At 38.0% G+C, this 26,669-nt stretch overlaps 1 protein-coding gene across 1 annotated transcript in view; it reads left to right on the top strand.

Moving 5' to 3' along the window:
* Positions 1-2,856: 2,856 nt before the first annotated feature.
* Positions 2,857-26,669, top strand: part of LOC104270568 (plectin-like) — a 27,062-nt gene continuing 3,249 nt past the window's right edge. The window contains 23 exon segments of the mRNA XM_009864973.1: positions 2,857-3,023; positions 3,146-3,239; positions 3,578-3,732; positions 4,501-4,963; positions 5,050-5,178; positions 5,386-5,463; positions 5,557-5,718; positions 5,819-5,923; positions 7,707-7,802; positions 9,401-9,526; positions 9,920-10,072; positions 10,325-10,479; positions 10,614-10,740; positions 11,952-12,135; positions 12,844-13,001; positions 13,326-13,504; positions 13,722-13,860; positions 15,479-15,672; positions 17,888-18,050; positions 18,721-18,804; positions 18,897-19,004; positions 19,727-19,825; positions 24,631-26,669. The exon segment at positions 24,631-26,669 is cut by the window's right edge and continues 28 nt beyond it. Of these exon segments, the coding sequence (XP_009863275.1) occupies positions 2,857-3,023; positions 3,146-3,239; positions 3,578-3,732; positions 4,501-4,963; positions 5,050-5,178; positions 5,386-5,463; positions 5,557-5,718; positions 5,819-5,923; positions 7,707-7,802; positions 9,401-9,526; positions 9,920-10,072; positions 10,325-10,479; positions 10,614-10,740; positions 11,952-12,135; positions 12,844-13,001; positions 13,326-13,504; positions 13,722-13,860; positions 15,479-15,672; positions 17,888-18,050; positions 18,721-18,804; positions 18,897-19,004; positions 19,727-19,825; positions 24,631-26,669 (5,357 nt within the window).

The following is a 26,669-nucleotide window of genomic DNA, read 5'->3' as shown; positions in this document are numbered from 1 at the left end:
GTGTTGCTGGCCACACCATTCCTGATATAGGCTGGGATGCCATTGGCCTCCTTGGCCACCTGGGCACACTGCTGGCTCATGTTCAGCTGGCTGTTGACCACCACCCCCAGGTCTTTTTCTGCCAGACAGCTTTCCAGCCACTCTTCCTCAAGCCTGTAGCATTGCACGGGGTTGTTTTGACACAGAGGCAGGACCTGGCTCTTGGTCTTGTTAAGCTTCACGCAGTTGGACTTGGCCCATCAATCCAGCCTGTGCACATTGCTCTGAAGAGCCTTCCTGCCCTCCAGCAGATCAACAGTGCCACCTAACTTGGTGTCATCTGCAGTTACCGAGGGTGCATTTGAACCCTTGATCCAGTTCATTAATAAAGATGTGAGACAGAGCTGGCCCCGGTACTAAGTCCTGGGGAACATTGCTTGTGACCAGCTGTCAACTGGATTTAACTCCATTCACCACCACTCTTTGGGCCTGGCCATCCAGCCAATTTTTTTTTCTTACCCAACAAAGAGTACACTCATCCAAGCCATGAGCAGCCAGTTTCTCCGGGAGAATTTTGTGGGAAACAATTTGCTAAAGTTCAGATAGAACAGCCACAGCCTTTCCTTCATCCACTAAGCAAGTCACCTTGACATAGGACACGATTAGGTTAATCAAGCAGGACTTACCTTTCATATACCCATGCTGACTGGGCTTGTTCATCTGGTTGTGCTGCATGTGTCATGGTACTCAAGATGATCTGCTCTGTAACCTTTCTCATCTCTGAGTTCAGCCTGTAGTTCCCTGGATCTTTCTTTTGGCCCTCCTTGTTAGATGGGTGTCTTTATACTGTCTTAGAGCATTTCTGCTTTTTAATGGTACTCTTTTGAGTTCTGTGTCAGACACAGGTGGTATCCATTCATTAATTAAAAAGAGCTTTTATTTAATTGTAAGTTAAGTGATTCTTTGGGCTTCTACCTGCAGGAGAGTATAGACACTTGGGTCTGGATTCATTCTGCTTCACTTGAAGCATCCAAACCAGACACCTAGGATCTGAATCGCTTTCTAGAGAATCCTGGCACTGATTTTCTAGTGATAGTAGGATATGCATTCTCACTGGTTTAGGTACAGGAAATTAGATGTAAAAGATCCAGACCATTGTATACTAAGTCCTCAGGAAGATTTTAGCCAGAGAAGATCCTAAAGACAGAGTTGATTAGATATATATCATGGTTACAAAAGCGAGAGCATGACTAAAATGGCAGATTCAATGGGAGATATTGATTCACAGCATCCAGCTGCGCAAGAAGTTCCTACAGAGGAATACAAAGTTGTCCCCACGATGAGGAGCAGAACACTGAAAAGCAGTGGAAGAAATACAGCTTGCTAGATCTTGCAGGTTAATTTGTCTTGACCTGCCAAAAGCAAAGTTAGCACCTGCCTTTGCCAGAAGGAATTCTATTCATGCTTGCAGAAAGCTAGATTATCTTTGTTGAGAATGTGTATAAATGACATTAGTTTATTTGGTTTTTGTATTCAGATGTACTGAGCACAGTTAAACAAACATAAACTCCTTCCTGTGTTTTAGGATTGGTAAACACACTTAAAGTGACAGATCATATGGCAGTGGTGACTACATGGGGTGGTCATTGTAAAATGAGAATGAAAAATTGAGTGATTCTGGCTTAGTGATCAAATGAAAATGTTGGCTAATCTGGGCACAAGAACTTCATCAATGTTTGAGGTATTGGTTATTAGTGCATCTCACTGATATCAGGTGTTTGATACAGCTCCTGGGGTGGGATTTGTTTGTGGCAAAAATGTGACCCCAGCTAATATTAAAATCTGGCAAGTGCTAAAACTTTGCCTGTGAGTCTGCTGAATACATCTCAAAGTATCAACACAGATAGAAAACATAAGGCCAGATTGATGTATGGGATCGAAATGAATATGATGTCAGAGAGAAGAGTGCTAAACTGAGCTCTGGTTTGGAAATCAAGCAGTTTGGCATTATTGCAGGGGTGTGTCAAGGCCTTTGCTATGCTCTTCTGTGTAAACACAGTTGTTTAAGGGTGTGGTTTTCAGGAGGTTCTAAAAGCAGGGGGTAAAATACTGAAAAAAAAATCACCCCTAACCTAAATTCTGAATGAAAACATAAATTTAAGGGCAGTGATCAGATTTTTCTTACTTGCTTTGGGGTCAAACCAGCAAGAAGCAGTTAGCTCTGCATGCGGAAGAAGCTGAAGGGAAATTTGCAGAAGGACAGATTAGTGGGACAGGGCAGTTTGTACTTGGACAGTCAGTAATGATGCTGGATTGGATGGTGTACAGGTACCTCAAATTATACTGTTATGAGCTGATTAACCATGATATTCCCCCAGTTTTGTTGTGCAGTTCCATTTGAAGTCAGCCCAACCTGGAGGCGTTTCATACCATAGAGTGTGGAGGTCTCGCTTTCACTCCTCTTTGACACTTTTCATTGAAGAGTCCGAGAAACACTGCAAACATGTTGGGTTTTTTTAAGTTCTTATTTGGCTTGTAGACATTGTGACACTTAAATAAAATATTTGGTTGTCTGTTTCCTAGAGACGCCCTAATGTTGCTGCCTAGTCTGTACTTGCAGAGCTTTAATGCAAGGTTGGGAAGCCAAAAGCAAGGTAGCGTACATAGCCGCAGGTAAAATCCTTTGAAGAGCTGGCAGAATATTAATTGCTGGCTTTTGAATATGCGTCCTGAAGCCTATTTAAAGGAGAAGTGCTGGGTGTTTCAAAAGCCAGTAGTGAAGTTTCATCCCTAGGAGCTGCACATTTTGTAGGAGATTCATTTTTTCATTTTTCAGCAAATGTAAACAGACAGAAGGACCGTGCTCTGGATGTAAAAATGAATAGCAGTAGTTATAGCTATCATAGCAGTGATTCACTGTTTAGCAGCAGTACTAGTGCTCGAACCAGCGTTGACTCTAATGAGAATTTCCTTTCTGTTAATTGTGGTCCCACACTGATTAAATCTTGTATAAGCTTCGGTAATGGCACCTTAGAAGGAAACAGGTAACTTGGCATATGTATTCATGCTTTGTGTTAGATGCAGGCTGTTTGTTTTTAAAGTCATACAACATGTGTAGTAAATAACGTTAATATTTACTTCTCTGGAACACTCTGGCATCACCTAGGTTGGAAATGCTGCAGCAGATTGCAAACAGAATTCAGCGGGACAGCCGGAGCTGCGAGGACAAACTAATACTTGCCCGGAACGCTCTGCAGTCTGTAAGTCAGTTGATGATTTTACTTGTTTGTATTTGTAAGCTTACTGCAGTGCAATGGCTACTTTTAAAGAAAATTCTTTAGGATTTTGTAGTGCATGCCATGCTTAACAGACACTAATTTTTTTTTGTTGTACTGTTATTTTTAATTTAGCATTTTTCAAAGAAAATACCAAAAATTACTTAGAGCAAGTTCTGTAAGATTTTGTTGCTAGTTAGACAAAACGTTTCACAATTGTTTCAAGATCAGAAGAAGTTTTTACAAAACAGGTAAGATTTCTTGCAGCTCATATCTCTTTGGTTTAGATGCAGGGTCTTAATGGCTCTCTCTTATTTATTCAGGACACTAAACGATTAGAGTCTGGGCTCCAGTTCCAACACGAAGCAGAAATAGCCGGGTATCTTCTTGAATCTGAGAACCTTCTCCGCCAGCAAGTGATTGATGCCCAAATTCTTATTGATGGAAAATACTACCAGGCAGATCAGCTTGTGCAAAGGTACTTTACAGTGTTTTCTAACCCAAATATGGATTCCCATTATGGACAACATTTTCAAATCTCTATGTCTATGGATAAACTTCTCAGTCTGTCACTGGGCACCCAAGTAAAGATTTATCAGGTATTCGCATAAGTTTTGAAGACAAGGGAAGTTGTTTGTACCCATTTGTAAAAATGAAATCGTTCACCAGAACATGAGTTTAATGTTTATAAAAATGCTTTTCAAATTCACTACCTTTAATTTTCTTATGGAGACGAGATTTCTGGTGATAGCTGTAGGTGTCTTAACAGGTAGTAAGTGGAGTAACACTAGCTGATACGTGGCAGTGTGTACCATCTTGGCAGAAAGATGCATTTAAACAGCATAATTCAATTTTGTGAAGAAGTGGCTCCAAAGTTTTTCAGGATTTGTCCTGGACTGGGTGAGATCAAGCACGTAACAGCTCCTTGGCAGTGAATTGCAAGTGTTTGATCTGCTACAACGTGCAGTATCTTGTATGATTTCTGCATTGCTGATTGTTCTTGGAATTTGTATGGTGCATGCTAGTACCCATACCATGCTGATTTTCTGGTCATTGTCTGATTTCCTAATCTGTTACCTCTATTTACAGAAGTATAAGCTGACATACCCTATACACCTTCTGATAAAAATGCTAATTTAAAAATATTTAAGTACAAACGAAGTTTAAGAGATTATGTGAATTCGTACTGCTATTCAGTTCATCCTGATAAACCTTAAGGAATTGACTTTTTTTTTAATTTTAATAGGGTTGCAAAACTTCGTGATGAACTGATGGCCATACGAACCGAATGTTCATCTCTGTACAACAAGGGACATGCACTGACAACAGAGCAGACCAAGCTGATGATATCAGGAATAACTGAAAGCTTAAACTCAGGATTTACAACAAACCTAACCCCTGAACTAAATGCTGCAATGACCCAAGGTTTAACACCTACTTTGACTTCTTCCAGCTTGACATCTGGCCTTTCATCAGGTCTTACTTCCAGACTGACACCAACCATCACTCCCACTTACACACCAGGCATCCCACCACGGTTAATCCAAAGCTATGTGTCAGGAGTGGACAGTGGGACTCTGCAAACACTCAAACTGATGCAGATCAGGAAACCTCTTATGAAATCAGCTTTTGTGGATCAGAATTTATCAGAGGAAGAGGTGAACATGAAATTTGTCCAGGACCTATTGAACTGGGTAGAAGAAATGCAGGTAGCAATCTTTATGGAAACAGTCTGTTTCTAATAGTTGCTTCTAGTTCTTGTAGGCCACGGCTAACTTTTAATTCTTTTTTGAAGGTGCAACTTGATAGAGCAGAATGGGGTTCAGATTTACCAAGTGTTGAAAGCCATTTAGAAAATCACAAAAATGTCCACAAAGCTATTGAGGAATTTGAATCCAGCCTTAAAGAAGCTAAACTCAGTGAGGTACAGCATCATATTCTTTATTTCTTTGGTTGCTTTCTTACTGGGTTGACCCTTAAACTAATGTTGAATTTTAGAACTGTGTTTGGGTTTCACAGACTTTCCTTAGTTTTACTTCTGATCTTTAGATATGTCATGCAATCAGGGGATCTAATGGTTAATGGTTTAATATACCTAACCTTTTTGTTGTCTTTCATATACCAAATACAGATCCAAATGACTGCTCCTCTTAAACTCAGTTATGCAGAAAAATTGCACAAACTGGAGAGTCAGTATTCAAAGCTCTTGGTAAGTTTGTCATACCTCAGCTTTTCACTGTATGTCATATTTGATGAAGGATGAGCTTTAGGTACTGATTTTTCTTATTTTTTTTTAATAAAGAACACATCAAGAAATCAGGAAAGACATCTAGATACTCTTCACAACTTTGTGTCTCGTGCTACTAGAGAGCTGATATGGCTGAATGAAAAAGAAGAGGAAGAGGTTGCATATGATTGGAGTGAAAGAAACCCCAATATAACAAGAAAAAAGGAATACCATGCAGTATGTATTGATGGTATAATCCAGAGGGAATAATTAAATCATCTTTAAGAATTTAAGAGATTTCTAAAACTTTTTTCTCTTTTTGTCTGGAAAAAAAAAGGAATTAATGAGAGAACTTGATCAAAAAGAAGACGTTATTAGATCAGTACAAGAAATAGCTGAGCAATTGCTTCTTGAAAATCACCCAGCTAGGCTAACCATTGAGGTAAGTTAGTAAAAACAGCACACAAACAACAAAAAATGGGTTTGTGATTTAATAGATTTTTGGGGAATAAAAGGAAAGTGCTCAGTTGTAGGAAATTAAACAATGAAATGCCGAATAACGTGACCTTTTTTTTTGTTCCCTCTTTCGTGTCTCCATTTTAGCTGTCTTCCAATTTCCAAAAAAGTAAAAACACTCTCCTGTAAACTTATGGTTACATCTCGGATTGCTTAGATAAAATCCCTCTGAAGTTCAAAGTTAAAATTTCCAGAATTGGTCTTTAAAGACATTTCTGGTCATGCACACATCTTCTAGAGTTATTGTTAAAAATTGCATTGCCAGACTGAGGGCACAGATCAGTCCTCATGTAGTTTCTCTCCTATTAGATTAAAAGAAGTTTCAGTAGAGGTTCTCTAGCCACTTACTACATGTATGGATTCCTACTATGATTTAGGGTTGGTTTCATAACTTATTTGTCAGGGAATTATGGAACTTGTTCAGATGTTAAAAATCTGAGCAGATGATGTGATTTACTGCAGACTTGAATCAAGATCTATGCTGTAAGTAAATGGTTTACAGAAATTTTATTGTAGCTGTTGTAGGGGCATAACAATTTTCAAAGGAGAATGTAAACGTGTTTTCCCTGTAGATCTTCAAGAAAAGAGTAAATACAGACAGTGGATGGTAAAAAAGGAAACAGTAAAAAGCTGTTTTATTAGATAAGAATGAAAAAGCAGTCAGAGGATGGGTTTTTGTGGTTCTTCAGCTCACTGAATTTGTATCTGCATCAACTGGAAACATGGAGAAAACTCCTTCTTTCCTTTTCATGACATTTACTTTGAATGATAAATGACTTTTTGTGTAATGTGAGGCATTCTGTTCTCTAAAAGTATATGCTCTTCTAATAGCTTCTTATCAATGTAATACACTCAATATATGAATATATTAAAGATGTATATTATGAAACCAGACCGTCACATTGAAGATGACTATGCAGATTATGATGTCTGCAATAATGCTATATTGGGACATTTAAAAAGGAAGAAAAAAAAAGAAAAAAAAGAATGCCTTTTCTACACAAGATCCTAAGTGTTAGTGCATCAGTTGGAAATTCACTGAAACCAGTGGAAAAACTCTTTTGAATTCCTCGAATATCCTACAGAATTGAGTATTTGAGACTTCTGACTGATTTCACAAAGTCTAGAGTACCCTCTGCTGGTGAACACTCGTTCAGCGCATCTCCAGCAGCAGCACCCTGCAGTGTAGGAGGAGGCGTCATCCGAGGAGGGTTACGTTCTTTTAAACTACTGTGCAGCTGTTACACAAAATTATACATTGCAGCGAGCCCTGTTTACTTATTTTTATTGTGTATTCAGTGATACTTTAATATCCAACTTGTATCCAGGCAAGAAGCTAGCTATTTTGATGAAGTAAATAGAGATGCAGAATGGCAGATGAGCTTAGGGGGGAACCTCAGGAGATGTACTCCACTCTCTGCTTTAAGCGGTGTCAAGGCTTTGTTCAACTAAATTCTGAATGTGCCCAAGGATGGTGATTTCACAGCCCCTCTGGGCGAGTTTTCTTATGTTTGACTGTGTGGTAGTGACAGGTTATTTTCTCACATCTAATTTGAATTTTTCTTGCTGCAGCTTGCTTTTCCTATTTGAGGAGGTCAGGTTTAGATGCTTGTGTTTCCTACATTGCTTTTGTGTTTCTTATGTTCTGTAAAGGCACACATGCTTTAATTTTCATATGCTCTTATAAAATATATCTCTATTCCCTAAAGGCCTATAGAGCTGCAATGCAGACACAGTGGAGCTGGATTCTTCAGCTCTGTCATTGTGTTGAACAACACTTGCAAGAAAATGCTGCATATTTTGAGGTAAGAAAGTAAAGCAATAAAAATGTGAAATATTTTAAGTTTTACCCGTGGTTAGAGAAGTTCCACCAAAAGTGCTAGTTGCTCTCTCGCGGTAGTTGTAGAATTGACATTTGTCATATGTGAACACTAGGTGATGAGCCATGGTCACACAGCGTTGCCACACTACAGTTATATCAGTTCGCGGCAGATGAAAATCTGGCCTGAATTTTTTTAGAGTGCTGTGGCTACAAATAGAGACTCTTGAGAGGGAATCAGAGACGATCTCTTTTCAGTCATGCCCAGCAATAGAACAAGAAATAATGGGTTTAAGTTAGAACATAGGAAGTTCCACCTCAACATGAGGAAAAACTTCCTTCCCTGTGAGAGTGACAGAGTACTGGCACAGGCTGCCCAGAAAGGTTGTGGAGTCTCCTTCTCTGGAGACTTTCAAAACCCACCTGGATGCGTTCCTGTGTGGCTGCCCTAGGGGATCCTGCTCTGGCAGGGGGATTGGACTAGATAACCTCTAGCGGTCCCTTCCAACCTCGAACATTCTGTGATTCCTTGTCATCCACAACTGCTGTCCATACAGCTGCTGCAGATGATATAGAGTGTGGTTGGTGATCACCAAGGGAGAACATGTTCTGCATGGTTCTTCCAAGACTACCCAAATAGAAATGGAACATACTGCATTATTAATAAATGAAGCAGAGAGCACCCTGACAGCAGACATGTCCAGTGAAACACCTTTTTATCACCCATTTATGTACTCAGCAAATGATACAGTACTCGGTTGCGTGCATGAGGATCGAAGATTGAAGGAAGGTTTCTTCGTTTTTCTTCCTTTCTTTTTTTTTAAAAACTACTTCTTTAATATCTAAATTATAAAGATTAATCCTTAGTGTCTTCCAGGTTGGGTGGTTGAAGAGGAAGAGGGGTGATGTTGAGATGAGATGCCTTCAGACTGGGAAGGGCGAAGCCCAAAGTTAGGAAATGGTCACTGGAGAAGGCAAAGTTGAGCGATTTGGGCTCCTAGTGGTAGCGGGAAGAAATGGCAATTCTGGATTTCAGAAATGAGGTTTCAGAGATGGAATGGGCTGAGGATTTTCACAGGACATTTCTCTTCCCAGTTGTACTTAGCCTGGACCCTAGTTTGGGCACGGAGATGCCCACACAGAACTGCCAAGTGTGGCAGCTCACTTCCCCTCCTGCACAACATGTTTGCTCCAGCATGCTTTCCGGATTTTGCGGCTAGTTTGCTATAGTTTGAAGGCTTTGTCAGTTCTTTGTGTATGAAAATAGTTGTAACTCCAAGGGAAGCAAGAATCGCTTCAGAAAATTTTTCCATTGTAGGAACTGTGATTAACTAAGGTTCAATAACTGCTGAATTAATTTTACGTGTAGATAGTACCAAGAATAACTGGTGTTACAATGTGTGCCTTCTTGAAGAGTACATTTAGACATGAGACCATGAATAGCATTAAGTGGCACAGGAGTCACTTCAGACTTCTAGAAAAGATTATTTTTAAAAATAAGACGCACTTAAAGAAAACTTCGTAGTATAGCTGTGTGCATACTTTTTAGTTTAAAAAATAACCTAGATATTTATCTCATCCTAGTTTTTCAGTGATGCCAAAGAAGCCATGGAATATTTAAAGAATTTGAAAGATACCATTTACCGAAAATACAGTTGTGATAGATCAAGCAGCCTTCACAGGCTGGAAGACCTTGTTCAGGAGTCGATGGTGAGAATTCAAGGATCTTGTTAACATGATTTGCAATTAAACAAGAAATGTATTGATCATACTTGGATATAAAATGGGTGTTAAAATTATTAATTTGTAGTGAAGGAAAACGAAAGTTTTATTTTTTTAAAACTTGTAATTTAATAATTGTATCTGTCCATGTGTAGTGACTGGTTTTTATAACTTTAAAATACAGTTTTATTTATTTACTTTTACAATATCAGATGTTGTGGGAAACCGGTAGCTTCAGAAAGATACTTTGTTCTTGTAAAATCTGCCACTTTTAAGAAACACAGTGAAAGAAGTCAGGAGAAGAAAAGCTTAATAGGATCAAAGAAGCAGCATTGTATTCTGGCCATCTCTTATGATGTCTTCTTTTCTTAACTGTTTTAGGAAGAAAAAGAACAACTCTTGCAGTATAAGAGCACAGTAGCAGGCCTTGTGGGGAGAGCAAAGGCAATAATTCAGCTGAAGCCAAGGAACCCTGACTGTATACTCAAAACATCCATCCCAATTAAAGCCATCTGTGACTACAGACAAATTGAGGTTAGAAACTTGAATTTCCTCAAATCAATTACAGACGTGAGAATTCAGCTAAACTTTCATTAATTACCATGTTGTTGGAGAACACTGGGTTCTAAATTTCTTCCACCCTAGTAAACAAGAGCAAATCCTTGTGTTGAACATTGTTTTTGTCGTTCTGTTGCTTATTTGTTGACACCATTTGCAGAAATGCTTTGTAGAAGTATTGTATAATGCTTAGCTCATTAAATTATTCTGCTTTTCTGTTAATACTAGATAACTATTTACAAAGATGATGAATGTGTACTAGCAAACAACTCCCATCGTGCTAAATGGAAAGTCATTAGCCCGAGTGGTAACGAGGCCATGGTTCCATCTGTATGCTTTACAGTTCCTCCACTAAACAAAGAAGCAATAGATACAGCCAACAGGTAGGGACAAAACAAAACCACCCATTTTATTTTAAAATTCAGTTGTATGAAACTTGAGTTAAAATAGCATCTAACTACTTCTTCCTTTTTCGTGTGTTACTCTGGCCTAAAGTTGGAGTCTTTTTATGTTTCAGGATTGAACAGCAATTTCAGAACGTTCTGGCACTTTGGCACGAATCACATGTAAACATGAAGAGTGTGGTGTCCTGGCATTACCTGACAAACGAAATTGAAGCTGTTCGAGCTGGCAACGTTGCCTCGGTATGTGCTATCTCTAGGAAGGGCCTCGTAGTTGTTTGCTAGGAAGTCATGGGCTGCACCTCCCAGAAATGTTGTATAATCGACAATTTGCAGCAATCCTCATCTTCCTTGTGGGAATAGCTGGCAGTGGTCACACCGGTTACCACTGTGCAGTGTTCTGCATGGATCTGAGCAGCCTTTACACAAATATATTTGGGGAAGGAGCAGAGAGGTGGTATCATGAACACTACCTGCAGCCTTGTAGTGCTAATCTCTCATTTTCTGTTGTTGGCAGAGAGACAGGATCTCTCAAAAGCAGTGAACAGTGACTAAATCTGAATTTTGTTTTGCACGATACTACCTGTCTGCATTTATATTGAAGATACCTGGGGAGGTTAGCTTCATTAGACTAACATTAATCCTCATTAACCCATAAGACCCCCCATTTTTTCCTCATACTGCAACAACTAACTAACAATGGAACAACTGTGAAGTGACATTTATTCTTTAAAATTGAAGCTGACTGAACACTCATTCATTCTTCTGTAATGCATTTTTTCATTCTTATACATGACTGTAACTTGAAATGTTAAATAGCTAGTTAGGATCAATTTGACAGAATTGAAATAGTGATACAGAATGAAATAGTATTCTTTATGGCTAAAACTGTGTGAGTCACTGAATTACACAGTTTGATGTAGAGCATAACACAATATAATAGCTTAGTATATTATATGGGTGTATATCATTGATATATAGCATCGGTATATCATTGTAAATGTACATTGTATATGTATTGCAGTAGTGTATATCTGTCTACAAACTGTTGCAATAATATTTGCCATACCCTATTTTCATTCCTAATTTCCCACTGTTGCTGTTGGAAAGAAGGAATCTGAGAAAACTCTTGGAGTGTCCCTCCTTGTATGACTCTTTGCCAGCTGTTCATTTGTAGCTACGTGGCATTAGATGGAGAAGTGATGTCTGATGTAGGATTGGCTTAACACGGCACATTACTGGCATATAAAATAGGAAAGGATTTTATAGTGAGTATAAATTATCAGCTCTCGAGTGAACTTCAGCTCAGGGGACAGCAACCTTTCAGACCTTCATTCTTTGATTTGACCATCTTAGTAATTGGCCAATATTGTTTTTCAATAAAAAGCGTTGTAGGGAGCTGTGTGAGTGATGCATCATTGTTGACCATGCTTTGGGTTCATAATCTGTTGCAGATAAAGACAATGCTGCCAGGAGAACATCAGCAGGTTCTAAGCAATTTGCAGTCCCGTTTTGATGATTTTGTGGAAGATAGCCAGGAGTCCAAAATCTTTACGAGCTCCGATACAGCACAGCTGGAAAGGGAAGTTAGTGTGTGCAAGCAATACTATCAAGAGCTTCTGAAATCTGCAGAAAGAGGTAAAATTTTGTTGAGAACAGTAGAAAGATGCCCTCACAAGAGAAATTGTAATCCTTGATAAAATATCTCTCTCTGAATACAAGCTCTAGTGAATTACCCATTTTATTGTATTGATACTGTTACTGCCTCAGTTCTTCTGAACATATAGTCATAATTTTAACAAGGTGATTTTGAATGTTGAAAATGCAACTTGATTATTTTGTTGATTTCATAACAGAATTTGATTTTTTCACACTGTTAAGGCAAGAAAAGTGTCCTAGATGTTTTCCTAGCTCCACAAAATTACTGTAGTTAGTGCTCTCTTAAAGAAATATGGTAGTGCAAAATTGATTACTGCATAAGTAGTATCATTATACTTAGGAAAAGATGTGTTGCCGGAAAGAGAGGATTTTAGGGAAAAAAAAAAGCTCTAGAGATTTACTGTAGTATTGTGCCTGATACCTTCCTGAAAGCATCAGTCGCTGAGTTCAGCAGTGCCTGCATAGGGGTGATGCCTGGGATGGATGGTCAAAGATACTCACATATGAAAAATTAGTGTATAGGTGATGTAATAATAGTAAAAATTTGAGGGTTCCTAAAATTCCAGTGGAAACTGGTGAGACTTCAGACAGTCATGAAAAGATTTGTGAAATGTGTTTCGTGACAAGAAATGGTGAAAATTACATGATGGCTTTGTTTCCTAACATGTGTCTTCTTGGTTTAAACAGAGGAGCAGGAAGAATCTATTTACAATCTTTACATCTCTGAGGTCAGAAATATCAGACTACGGCTGGAGAGTTGTGAGGAGCGGTTGATACGGCAGATCCGAACCCCAATGGAAAGAGATGATCTGCATGAAAGTGTTTTTCGGATTTCAGAGCAAGAGGTGAGTCTTTGAGAAAGGCTGCTTTACCTAGGAAAAGAGCTTTCTGTTGAAACAAATATATCCAGGTGTTTTGAGTGTAGCTAGGAAGGATTGCGGTGCATCTTGAGAAGTCAAGAGTCAGAGGTTAAGCTTGTGTTTGTGAGAAGAAAGATGCCAATAAATGGGGATTCTGCTAGTTTCCATCTTATGCATATGTTACTTAAAAAAAAAAAAAGATATCCACATGAAACAAGCAAAGGAGAGCTGATCTGTATTGATAATGATATGTATAAGTATACATCAGATGGAGGATAAAAGCACTGTCAATCACCTTTTGTTTTACAGAAACTGAAGAAAGAACTGGATCGGTTGAAGGAAGACTTGGGAGTCATCACAGATAAATGCGAAGAGTTTTTCAGTCAAGCTGCTGGTTCGCCTTCAGTCCCTACTCTGCGCTCTGAGCTCAGTGTAGTTATTCAGAACATGAACCAAGTTTATTCCATGTCTTCCATTTACATAGATAAGTATGTAATTGACCCTGTCCTATCACACATTTTAGGTTACAATAGTTTTCTCTTCAAAATAAATTAAAGATATTGGTATTGATAATGACGATGAAGGAAAAGGGAATTGACTTTTTAGCATTGTGTAGAAGGGCACCCTGTGAGATGAATAGGCTGAAAAACATTTGTTGAATGGTGTTGTTGATGCTTCAGTTGACAGGAGATTACTCTTTTTCAGGTTAAAAACTGTAAATTTGGTGCTGAAAAACACTCAAGGAGCAGAATCGTTAGTAAAACTCTATGAAACTAAGTTGTGTGAAGAAGAGGCTGTAACGGCTGACAAAAACAATATTGAAAATCTGATGGGTACATTAAAGGTAAGAATTGTCTGGTGCCTTTTCATGAGCAAATCAAAAAATAGGAAAATGATCTCTCTTATAACACCTGTTCTGGTTATGCTGTACTGTTGGTCAAAAGTTGGCTTGTGTATTTGGCGGAAAGTCTGTATTAGGGTTGACATATCAGGAAAAAATGACAGCTTTGGAGAAGTAGGAATTGGATCGATTGCATTTGCATTCCTGTGGTTAGGAAATAGAGTCACAGAATAATGGAATCCTTCAGGTTGGAAAAAACCCTTGGGATCATCAAGTCCAACCATTAACTCTACTCTACAAAGCTCATCCCTAAACCATATTCCCCAACATCACATCTAAACGACCCTTAAACACCTCCAGGGATGGTGACTCAACCACCTCCCTGGGCAGCCTGTTCAATGGCTGACCACTCTTTCTGTTAAAAACTTTTTTCCTTATGTCCAATCTAAACCTAACCTGTTGCAGTTTGAAGCCATTCCCTCTTGTTCTATCACTAATTACCTGTGAGAAGAGACCAGCACCAACCTCTCTACAATGTCCTTTCAGGCAGTTGTAGAGAGTGATGAGGTCTCCCCTCAGTCTCCTCCTCTTCAAACTAAACAGGCCCAGCTCCTTCAATTGTTCTTCATAGGATTTATTCTTCAGGCCCTTCACCAGCTTCGTTGCCCTCCTCTGCATTTGCTCCAGCACCTCGATATCTCTCTTGTATTGAGGTGCCCAAAACTGGACACAACACTCAAGGTGTGGCCTCACCAGTGCCAGGTACTGGGGGACAATCCCCTTCCTACTCCTGGTGGTCACTCTGTTTCTAACACAAGCCAGGATGCCTTTGGCCTTCTTGGCCACCTGAGCACACCGCTGGCTCATGTTCAGCCGACTGTCGACAAGAACCCGCAGGTCCCTTTCTGCCAGACAGCTTTCCCAAGCCCAAGCCCGTAGCCTTGCAGGGGGTTGCTGTGGCCCAGATGCAGGACCTGGCACTTGACCTTGCGGAAGCTCATCCCATTAACATCGGCCCATCGATCCAATGACCTGAAGTGTCTGAACTTCCAAGAGAGGCACTTGTTAGTGCTGCAGTAAGACTTATTTTTTATCTCTCCAAAAGGTGACATGCTTAAGGTAACATAAATAGATTGCTAGTTAAATGTGGCCACAATAACATCCCTGCTACTGCTCTGGTATATACTAATCACGATTTCCTAGGAGGTTTGACAGATATCTTTGAGAAAGGGTAAGACTGTAGTTCAGCATTCTTTCTGTGCTGTGTATACCTCATCTTAATATTGCAAATGATGAGTAATGCTTTTTTGTTAGGTAGAATGATTGGCATCTACCTAATGATTATTTTGAAAGCTGTAGTTTATAAGATAAGCATGTTAATTTGCTGTCTCTGTTTTGATCTGTGCGTTGTGAGGGAGGAATTATTTTGCAGTTCATAGCTGATTAGTTGCTTCAGACCCATTCTGGTGCTATTGCAGTGTTTGAGCAACCAGAAGTAAAATACTCATTCAGACTTTTTCTCATTAATTCATTTATGCTTTTTACTCAAGTAAAATACTCATTTATAAAATAACATCATAATTTAGAAGTTATTTACAGTTTATTATTTATCATATACTAGCAATGGAGATCTGAAGTAGATGAGAACAGACAAGTGTTCCATGCCTTAGAGGATGAACTGCAGAAGGCAAAGATGATCAGCGATCAGATGTTTAAAATGCACAAGGAACGTGATCTTGACTTTGACTGGCACAAAGAGAAAGTCGATCAGTTAGCTGAGAGGTGGCAAAACATTCATTCTCAAATTGAAAATAGGTTTGTATAACATTTTATTATAATCTGTTCATGTTTTATGCTGGTTTTGTTGTGTCTGAGGGAGAATAATAAGAAATGAATGTTAAAACAGGCCAGAATAGCTTTCTGAACTGTTTGTGATATATGCTAAGATCAAAGATTCTTATCTTTTCTGTGCTGTTGACGGTGTTATCTTACTTTTCCACAGGAGATGTCTGTGACTATTGAGCACCAAAAGACTAGCAAGATATAGAAACTTTATTTACTTAAAACTGACTGAGACACAGTAGAGATAAATTATCTTATTTCTTTCAAAATAATAAGCTTTCAGAAATAGTGTGCTGTCCTATGGAAATGTCTGTTTCCTCCACGTAATTAGTTTGACAGGTTAAACTAAGGAAGCTAAGGCTGGAAGTTCTTAGCTTCCATTGGCTTCTGTGATAATTCTGCTGCAATAACTTTTGCTGAAGTGCTGGTATTTTCTTTTTTCTGTGCAACTGTCTTCACGCAGCCTCGATATCCACTTGAGATTTTGGTCTAAATTCAGCCCTTCACTATTACTGTCATGATAGTGCTAGAGAATGTTACTTCAGTGCACGTGCATACACAGACGTGCAGATACCACAGAACAAAACTACCTGTAATTCTGAGGGAGATTCCATGCATGACAGTCCAGGAAATACATTTTCCTTCAGTCTCTGAAGTGCTCTTTCAGAGAACAGAACAGAACTGTACAGACTAAAGGAAAAAATACAGCCTGGTTTTATTTCCTTTAAAGTCTACTTTAGTTTGTTATTATAGATAACAAGCATCAAAGATAGTGCTGCTGATGTAAAAGTTCACACATTTCACATTTTTATTCTTTTCTAAGGTGTTAATATCCATTTGGGTGAAATGCTGCAGTTATTCACTTGTAATTAACTAATTTATCTTTTTAAATTAAACTATTAAACTATTTAAATTAAACTTAGTAAACTAACATTGCCAGGAGTTAAAAGTAAGATGGGCAAAAGCTGACTTATTTAAGGTGACTGCAGAATGGCTAGCTTTAAATCCACCTCAGATTGCTCGTCATTTGATAGTGTGACATAATTTAAATTATAAAACAGTAGTTTTATGAAGTGCTGAAGTGTCCTTATTTCCTTGGAGGGCAAACAGGAACCATATACTTTCCTCACAGGACTGGATCTTGAATAGAATATGATGAAAAATTACTTAATACGTAGTGGCTGCTAGTGTAAATAGGACAGATTGTGGTAGTTGCAGTGTGGAGCAATAACCCAGCTGCTTTCTGCAAATGTTCTCTCTGCTGCTTTTGAACAGCTTGACACTGATGATCATTATACAAAAAGTATGTACAAATATTGGCTGCAGTTATCATGATCCTTTCACTTTTTTCCTGGTTATTAGTTTTAAAACATGCGTAAGTATGAAACCTGAGCAATACGGTTTCTTTTTCATGCTCTTTTTCAGTCTCCTTTTGGCATCTTGAGAACGACACTAAAGCGATTCAGCATATTCATTCCAAGTCAAACTATAAGAAGTTCTTTAATAAGTACGGTTATCTTGCAGTGTTTTGAAGTGGTCGTATTTATGTGATTGTTGAAGTAATGGTGTAAGGATCATGGAAGAAAAACTGCCAGTATTCTCACCAATATGGGAACCACTTTCAGGAAATACACAGCACTTTTTTCAGTTCAAAAACATGATGTAAAAATCAACTTATGGGAAAAATTACTTTCACACATTATATATTTCAAGGCTTTAGTTTTAGCTTACCTTCTGTTGTTTTGTGGGAGGCAGAGAGAGTGTGGTGAGTCAGTACTTAACTGCAGCCCAGCACACTCCTTGATTCACATAGGACACGTTTGAAATACTCTCACTTCTTACAACAGAATTAATTGCTGCTGCAGGGCCCTTCCTCTTGCTTGCGACTTCCTCTGCTCATGGAGTCTCAAGCACTTTAGCTTGAGGGGGTATATGCAGAGTTTCTTCTGTACTAGGATCTCTCCTGAGTGTCATTTATGACTAGTGAAAAGACTTCATCAAGCTGTGAATCTTGATGTTCGAGAAGTTAAATTGCTGTTTAGTTAGTGTTATCTTAGTATATGTTTATAATGTGAGCTATAGTAGGGCAAAGGCATCCAAAGCCTATAAGGCTGTGTTTAACTTATTGTACTTTTAATCTTGAATATTCATTTTCTGTCCTTTGGCTTATCTTCTAAAATAAAATCAGGTTGCGTGACTTAGAAGGTATTAACAAATCTCTCAAGTATTACAAAGATACTTACAATTCTTTGGACACTTGGATTCAACAAGTGGAAGATACTCAGCGAAAGATTCAAGAAATCCATCCTGAGAACAGCAAAGCGTTGGCTAAACAGCTGAACCAACATAAGGTATGAAAGGGATCTTGTTGTAGGAAAGCACTGCTGTAATGACTGAAGAATTAAAATAACCACTGATTTCCATCTGATTTCTTGATATGAGGTGCTTGTATCCCTCAGCTTTTGCTGTAAAATTCCAAGTCGTCACTAGCTTTTATAGTTTTATGTTTATAATGCAGCTGACATCATGAATATGTTTCTCACTGGCTACAGTGAGGTTTCTTAAGACTAGATTTATTTTTGTAGACCAGATTGTTCTGGTCCTCAAATTTGCAAGAAAATCAAAACCTTAGAGAGTGCCTAAAATTCTGGACTTCTCTTATCACAAATTTTTTATTCAGTACTGCTCTTGGCATTTACGGGCACAGAAATAGTTTCACGGAAGCAGAAGTAAACTCAAAAACTGTCTCCTGCAAGAAGGAAATGCAGCTTAAATAAGAATAACAAATTAAATACACAAAATGATATATTCTTGTGTTTTTAATTCACCAGCTATTAAACCTCACAGGATTTTTTCATTACTTCTTTACTCCAAGCCTGACAAAGCCCACCTCATACTTATACACACATGGAAATAAGCATTATTATGTAAATTTCATGATGTTAGATAAAACAGAATTTCTAATAATAACGTTAATATCAACAACTTTTTAAGATTAAGATGTAGATTCATATTTTACAGATGCTGGTTTCTGAGATTGAAATGAAGCAAAGCAAAATAGATGAATGCCAGAAGTATGCTGAACAATACTCAGCTGCTGTGAAGGTAATAAATAATGTCATAGTTACAATCCTTTTTTTTTTAGTTTCAGTATGACGTAGAATGCCAGTCACTTAGTATATTTTCTCATTTTATAGGACTATGAGTTGCAGACAATGACTTACAGAGCTATGGTTGACTCCCAACAAAAATCTCCAGTGAAACGCCGAAGAATTCAAAGCTCATCAGACTTCATTATTCAAGAGGTAACTGGATTTCTTATGACAGGAAAACATGACTTTTTCAGTCTTTGCTTAAAATAGAGTAAATACAAGAATAGGATTTAGGATTTATCTATGATTAAAGAAGGTAACCCAAGCAATATTATTTTTTTCTCTATAGATACATGATGTGATAAATATCTTTATCCTAGAGTGTAGGACATTGTTGTTTATGAATGTAAGTCATAATTATAAAAAGCTATATGAGAAATGTTCTCACTAAAACTGTGTAGAACTACGTCTGGACTGGATCTTGATCAGAGTAAGCAGAGGGAACTTTCATCTTTGCCGTGTACCGGATCTGGATATTTTGACAGATTTCAAGGCAAATCAGCCTCATATGGGGTAAAAAAAGATAAGTCTGTCTCCCTGCTAATTGTTAGAGAGAAGAATAGTGACCAGCACTGCTTTTCCCCTCTTATAACCTGTACTTACGCAGGGGAAGAGTCAAGTGACTGTGAAGTCAAAATGTTGTCTTCTGTTTCTTCTCCTCATGGATTTCCTCAGAGAGCCTTAAGATTTACTTGTGCAGGTTCTCCCCATTGATGACATTCAGCTTTGGAATCAGAATTACGACTTTGGCTGCACAATCAGAGTTTTGGAGTCAGAATAGGGATAGGTTCTGGAATAGTGTTCATCACTTCTTTGAAGCTTAATGGGACTGTTTCCCTCTATCTCCACCCCCCTTCCCTCTTGTTTCTTTGCAGTTCATGGATTTACGGACTCGTTACACTGCCTTAGTGACCTTGATGACCCAATATATTAAGTTTGCAGGTGACTCTCTGAAAAGACTGGAAGAGGAAGAGGTAGGTCATCCCCTGGCAGCCAACTGAGTTAAAAGAACAGCTAGGCAAACAAAGAGCAGTATATCTGCTGGAATTATTCACGCAGTTAGCAGCAGAAAGACTAAAATTCCTTTTATCCTCTACTTTGCACAGAAATATAGGAGTGTTAAATTACACCATTAGCATTCAGATAAGCAAAATCCTATACCTTAAATTCATTTTTCTAATTCTTTCAGCCAGAAGGATCATGTGATTCACTAAATTCTGATGGAGATGTAGTTGCAAATAGTGCATTTTAATACGTTAATATTTTAGGGCCTGATCTTCTGCGTAAATGCAGACATAAAGATGAGGGTGAACTTACAGTGCATGCACTGTTGATATCCTGTGTAGCCCTTAAAATTCAGAGTATGCATTCTGGTCCACTTAACAACATGTAAGGGAGCTCTTTAAACAGGGAGACGTTGTGTCCTCTTAATTAATTTCTTAAGTTTCTTGACATGTTTAGATTTTTTTTCCTTCTGCCTTTTTGCTGTATTGATTATTTGGGGTCAATTAGCATTTTATTTATGCTTAGTCTTGAGTCTTATTAACAAGAGTAGATTATTCAAACTGTGCAAATTACTCAAAATACATGCTTGCTGCAATCAACCTTGCAACTAATGAAGAAGAAATATTTTTGCATCCTTCAGTTTCTTTTGAAATGTTCCTCTCTGAAAGACATTATAGTCATTCATTAAGGATTAAAATGAGTATAATCTATACAGTGCATATCTCTAAAATAATGCCTATATTAAATGTAGTCATGTAATTAATCATGCTCATATTAAAAGTCCTATCTAAATTCCATGAAGTTGGACAACACTCACAAGGGTGTAGATTTTAATGGTATTACTGCAGAAAAAAGCAGAGTTCTTAAATGATAGTGACGTAATTCTGGTGCCAGCTCTGTCTTCATTGGCTCTTCTTGCTATTGAATATCTCTGGACAAACTGTAACACTAACAGCACGTGTCTTTGAGCATCCTGAAGTGGTGGAGCATACTGATGGAAAGATAGAAAGTTTGTTGATAAGCGGCCACAATAACTGAGGATTTAGTATGACTCATAATGCTGATGGTGTCACGGATAAAAAGTGAAACAAGGAACAAGAATTGAAACAAGGAGCAAGAAAACTGTGAATGCCAATTAGGCTTCACATTCTTCAATAACAAATGGAATCTTATAAACCTTTTTGAGTTTCAGTCTGTTCTGAATCTCCAGGACTGCTTTTTTTTTAAATCAAACACCTCCCCCCTCCATCTTCCATCCTCCTCCACCTTCTGGCAGCTTATTTGAAGATAACCTAAGTAGATTTCTAATCTCAAAGTGATTTGATGGGTGTTTTCTTTGTAATCAGGATAGCAGATCAGAAAATGAATAATACTTTTCAAAGGACAAATGACATTTTTTTTCTTCTGGGATCAGACCTCTGAAGTGTGTGATTGTTCCAAGGTTTTCTTCCATGCCAGCCTTTCTTCCTAGCTCTCAGCTACGACATTAGGAATACACAGAATAAGGAAAAAATAAGATGCTTTCCTTAATATCTCAGTTTAATCTATGTGCTGTCATGCTCAGCGCTTACCAGAAGAGAGGGAACTCCAGCAACATGGGAAGTCGGCTGAAATCTTTCAACATTTGGGATGTAATGAAGCTGTTGAATCCAGAGAGGAAAACACACCTGATGAAGGCTTGATGCATGTGGAATATTTGCAGAAAGATAACTCTTCCAGTAAACCTAAACACACAGAAAATAAATTGAAAATTGACAGAAGAAAATTAGGTGCAGACAGATATGACAAAATCAAAGCCGATAGAACATTGAAGCAATTTTTGAATTTCAGTGGTCAAGAAAGTAGCATTAGTGGCAACAGAGAAAATAAGCTACATACAGAGCAAGAGAATTTAATAGGTTTTGGTAATCAAAGTGAAGAAGAAGAAAATGGTAGAAAAGATTGTTTTGTTTCAGCTGAGATCTGTGTGAGTGTGAATAATGATCCTGGGGAAATGTTAGATGAGCAAATTGTTTATGCAGAGAAAATAAAGGGAGTATCAAAGAAGTTTCCTGAAATAGGAATGATACATAAAACCACAGAAGAAAAAAAATCAAGAAAGGCAAGGAGTGATGTTTCAACAAGGGAAAAATGTGAGATGCAGTCAGAAACTAATTTTCAGCTAACAACGAAGGAAGATGAAGTTACTCCAAAAACTGCCCTGGATATCAGCCCTTACAAGCAGCAACATTTTCCACCAAGAACTCATACTGAATGTCAACGTAAAGAACATTGCTTTGCAGAAAATGATAGCTGTAATCCTTTGAACTCCGACAACAGAGAATTTCAAGTGTGTGGTGAAAAAAGCAACTCTCTTTCAGGTGTAAGGGATGCAGTTGCTCTAGTGAAAATTGCGTCCTCTTTCACAGAGCTGGCAGCGCACGATGGAAGTGAAAAAGCAAAGTTAAATTTGCAACCTGTGAGCAATCCAAGTATTCCTGATAGTGTAGAAAGGGATACAGATAAACTGCACAGAGCATCTCTGGATAAAAGTTACTTCAGAACAAAAAATGAAATCGTAGAAAAATCAAATTTAAATCCAAGTGAAGCCAAGAGTACAGTGCAAGAAATGTTGCCTATTTCTTCAGGAAATATTTCAGAGAATCAGTATGCAGCAAAAATCTCTTGAGTCTTATCCATTAGATTTTGAAGTTTCAGCAGCGCAGAGTGATGTAGAAAGGGATACAGATAAACTGCACAGAGCATCTCTGGATAAAAGTTACTTCAGAACAAAAAATGAAATCGTAGAAAAATCAGTACAGTGCAAGAAATGTTGCCTATTTCTTCAGGAAATATTTCAGAGAATCAGTATGCAGCAAAAATCTCTGAGTCTTATCCATTAGATTTTGACGTTTCAGCAGCACAGAGTGATCCAAGTTTAGGTAGAGAATTGTTAGAAAATCCTGGTGATTTAAATGCAGATACAGCCCTCTCAGAAATTACTTGTGGAGGAGGGGATTGTTTTCCATTATCAGAACATGAATTAGCAAAAATGTTTTTGACTCATGATAAGAAAGTAAGTGAGAAGAAAATATCACAGGGTAAAATTTATGGTTTGGACAATGTAAGTGTAAGCAGGGAGAAGTGGAGTGGAGAAGTCAAGTTAGAACAGAGTCAGAAATGCAAAGATTTATTGCTCGTTGCAGAAAGAGACAGTAGAGGTAAGGGTCATAGCACAAAGGTACCCGTAAAAAACACTGAACACCAGAACACATTCTGTAACAAAACAGGGAAAAAAGCCTTGCGTGAAAAAAAAGAAAAGCAAAAAAAAAGAGGCAATGATAATGAAGAGCAAAGGAGCACGACTGTTGTTAAGGTACCAGAATTTTTGTGCAGTGCAAGTGAAACAGTTAATTTAAGAATGATTCTAAACCAATCTAAATCAACAACTGGATCTCAAAACATGTCAAGGTCAAGAGACTTAAAGTTGATTGAACATAATTTAAACAATGAATATGCCAATTATATATTAATTACTGTGCAGTTTGAAAAGCTTATTTTTTTAAGTTCTTATAAATTTATGTTTATTTGTTATTACTATTTAATGACCATCCTTTTCTCCAGCCAGCTGATGCTCAGCCATGTCACCTAGAAATAATGAGTGCTAACAAGATACAGTTTGTGACTGTATCTGTATTTTTAGTTCTTATTTTTCATGCATTTAGTGTCCATGGGAGCATAAAAGGAGATCTGATAAGAAACCAATTTATGTGTTTTGTATCCATTTGGGTCTGCTCAAAATTGTGACACAGGGCAGGTACAGAGAGCAACTGAAGGAGCTGCCTTTGCATTAGCCTTCTAGGAAATAGGTTTCATATATGAAAAATAAAGTAAATCTGGTAAATTTAAAGTAAACCAACATTTTTTTATTGAGAAATGTTGCTATAATTGCTGTTCATGCCATGTTTGTATGATCGCAGGAATACAGGTGTGTTCTTACCTCATGTTAGCTAACTTTAGGTAACTAATGCTGTAATAGTTCTAATGAAGACAAGGTATGTATCATTTCAACCATATTGTTACTAGTGAATACGCATCTTGCTTGAAAGTTTCCCTTCATCTGCCAACATATGGAGACTACTAGCCAACTGCTTTTCACTAGGATATTCCTAATTGCCATGTTCTAACTGTGTCTGCACTGTGTTCTTACCTGTCCCCCAGCTGAGCCAGTGGTGGCACTGGAATTGTCGAGCGTACTACAGAGCATAGATGTACTGGGCTTTAGATACTTTTCTTTCTGGAGCTGATGTGTTTTGTCTCTAACTCAATCCTATTTCTTTTCTTGGAGGGGATTTTCAGACTGCTCTTGTGTTATTTTTGCTTGCAAGCATAAAATCCTTCTTCCATTTCCTACTGAATTGTTACAGAAATGGTAAGCCACTTTCTCCTTGGGAATTCTTGCACATAGTGTTTGGCTCACTGTTTGCTCTACCTGTTTGGAGAAAAGGCGTATATAAGCTGTTGTTTGACGCTGCTTACCGCTAGGAGGCATCTGACTGAAGTGAAAGGCTTCAGGAATTCTTTGCTTTGTGGATATCTTTATGAAGGGTTTCATGTTTGGCTAATGGTAACTTCCTGAAGCCTTCAAGAGAAGGTGATGGTGGTGGGAACTGCTCATCCTACTTTCTGGACATACCATATATGTATGAGTAAGTATTCTCCATTCTGCTTTTCAAAGAGCCTCATATGCTGTGTAACAAAAAAGTGCATTCCAACGCATCTCATTCTTTTACAGATTTTAAAGAATAAGGAAGCATCAGCTCGTGAGGCATACTCAGACCTAATGGCACAGCAAAACAGCACAATTGATGCAAACAGAAAACTCATGGGAAGGGTAAAAACACTTGAGGAGATGTTGGAGGATATGAAGAAACAAAAATTGCAAGTGGAACAGGAGCTCCCAAAACTGAGGGAAGCTGCAGAAAAAGAGCGGAGGAAGCAGCAAAAGGACATGGAAGAGATCTGTCTTCAGAAGACCAAGGCTGAGAAAGAGGCAAAGCAGTGTCGTATAGATCTAGAAAGTGTTGAGAGAGAGAAAGCAGATGCAGAACAGGAGTTGGAGCGTGTAAGGCAGCTCATTTTTCAAGCAGAGACGCAGAGAAGTATACTGGAAGAAAACCTCCGCGCTTTTCGAAATCAAATAGAAGAAAGCACCTTTACCAGAAGAAACCTGGAAGAGCATCTAAGAAGGAAAGATACAAATCTTAATGATTTAGAACAACAAAAAAAAACCTTAATGCAAGAGCTGAAGAAAAAAACAGAAGGAGAGGAGAAACTTATGAAACTGATAAAGCAGATGGAAGAAGATCTGGAATTTAAAGGGAACCTATCAGAAATAAAGCTGCAAGAAAGTGAGAAAAATGAAGCCAGAAGGAAGATTGTTGAAGGCAGATACTCTGTAACTAGAGAAACTTCTCTGCCAACTTTGATGGCTGGACAAGGCAGCCAGTGTAGGACTGATTCTGAAATTACAAGTTTCCAGAAGAAACAAGAAGCCAAAAAAATAGAAGAGCTTAGGCAGGAGGTAGATGAGCTAACCCTTGCTAATAAAAAAGCTGATAAAACTATTAAAGACCTGAAATACGAACTGAATGAAATGGAGCTTCAGAAATCCTCAACAGAGGAGAAATCTCGTTTATTGAAAGAAAAACTAGATAAAGTCAATAGTGAAGTTAAATTCCTAAAAATTAAGTTAGAAGAAAAAGACCAAATAGAGCAGGCATATTTACAGCAGTTGAAAGAACTGGACAAGCAGCTACATAGAACCACAGATAAAGCTGAAGAGGTGATGCAGGAAGCTACGGATCTTAAGAAAATTAAGATGACCTATCAGGAGGAGCTGAAATCTGTTCAGCAAGAAAAGACACAGCTGAAAAGGGAAGTAGAGGAATTGATTAGATCACAGACAAAAACCGAAATCACTATCAAACATTTAAATTCACAAATCAGTTCTCTTCAAAAAGAGAAGCTGGCCGCTGAACACAGAACGCAGTCATGCAAAGGAGAAGCAAATAATCTTCAAGACCAATATAAGAAAATTCAAGAACAGTTGTTTGAAAAAACAAAGATAGAGAAAGAAAACGAGCAGGAAATTCAGATGCTGAAGAGTGAATTGGCCAGAAGTAATCAGGTGTCAGAAACACTGAAACAAAAGATAGAGGACCTCAATAAATGGAATGCTGAAACAAAACTACTGATGAAGCAAATTCAGTCTGAATCAGAGAAAATATCTTTGGAAAAGCAAAGTATTGAGAGGAAAAATGATGCACTAAAAGCCCTAGCAGATGGTTTCAAAGAGCAACTGCGTACAACAAATGAGCAATTGCACAAGCAAACAATAACTGAACAAGAATTCATATGTAAAATCAAAAGTCTAGAAGTTGATCTAGCAAAAACAAAGGACTTAGCTAGTGAATATAAACAAAAATGCGATAAACAAAATGCTTCCACCCTAACCATTGACCGGGAGGTTAAAAATCTACATGCCCAAGTGAATGCTTTAACTATGGAAAAGAGAATGAATGAGCAGAAGATACAACTGCAGCAAGCTCATATACAAGAACTGAGTGGTAAATTAAAAACATTACAGGATGAACTCCATCAGAAGACTCTGGACGAGCAAATGGCGCGCAAGAAGATGATTCTGTTTCAGGAAGAATCCATTAAGTTTAAACATTCTGCAGAGGAATTTAGGAAAAAAGTTGAAAAATTGCTGGAATCCCATAGCATCACTGAAAAGGACATTTCTGGTATAAAACTAGAATGTGTTGCTCT

The sequence above is a fragment of the Apaloderma vittatum genome, unplaced genomic scaffold (genome assembly GCF_000703405.1).
Source record: "Apaloderma vittatum isolate BGI_N311 unplaced genomic scaffold, ASM70340v1 scaffold12992, whole genome shotgun sequence".
Lineage (NCBI taxonomy): Eukaryota > Metazoa > Chordata > Aves > Trogoniformes > Trogonidae > Apaloderma > Apaloderma vittatum.
Note: the sequence above shows the minus strand (reverse complement) of the source record. Positions and strands in the feature narration are given on the sequence as shown.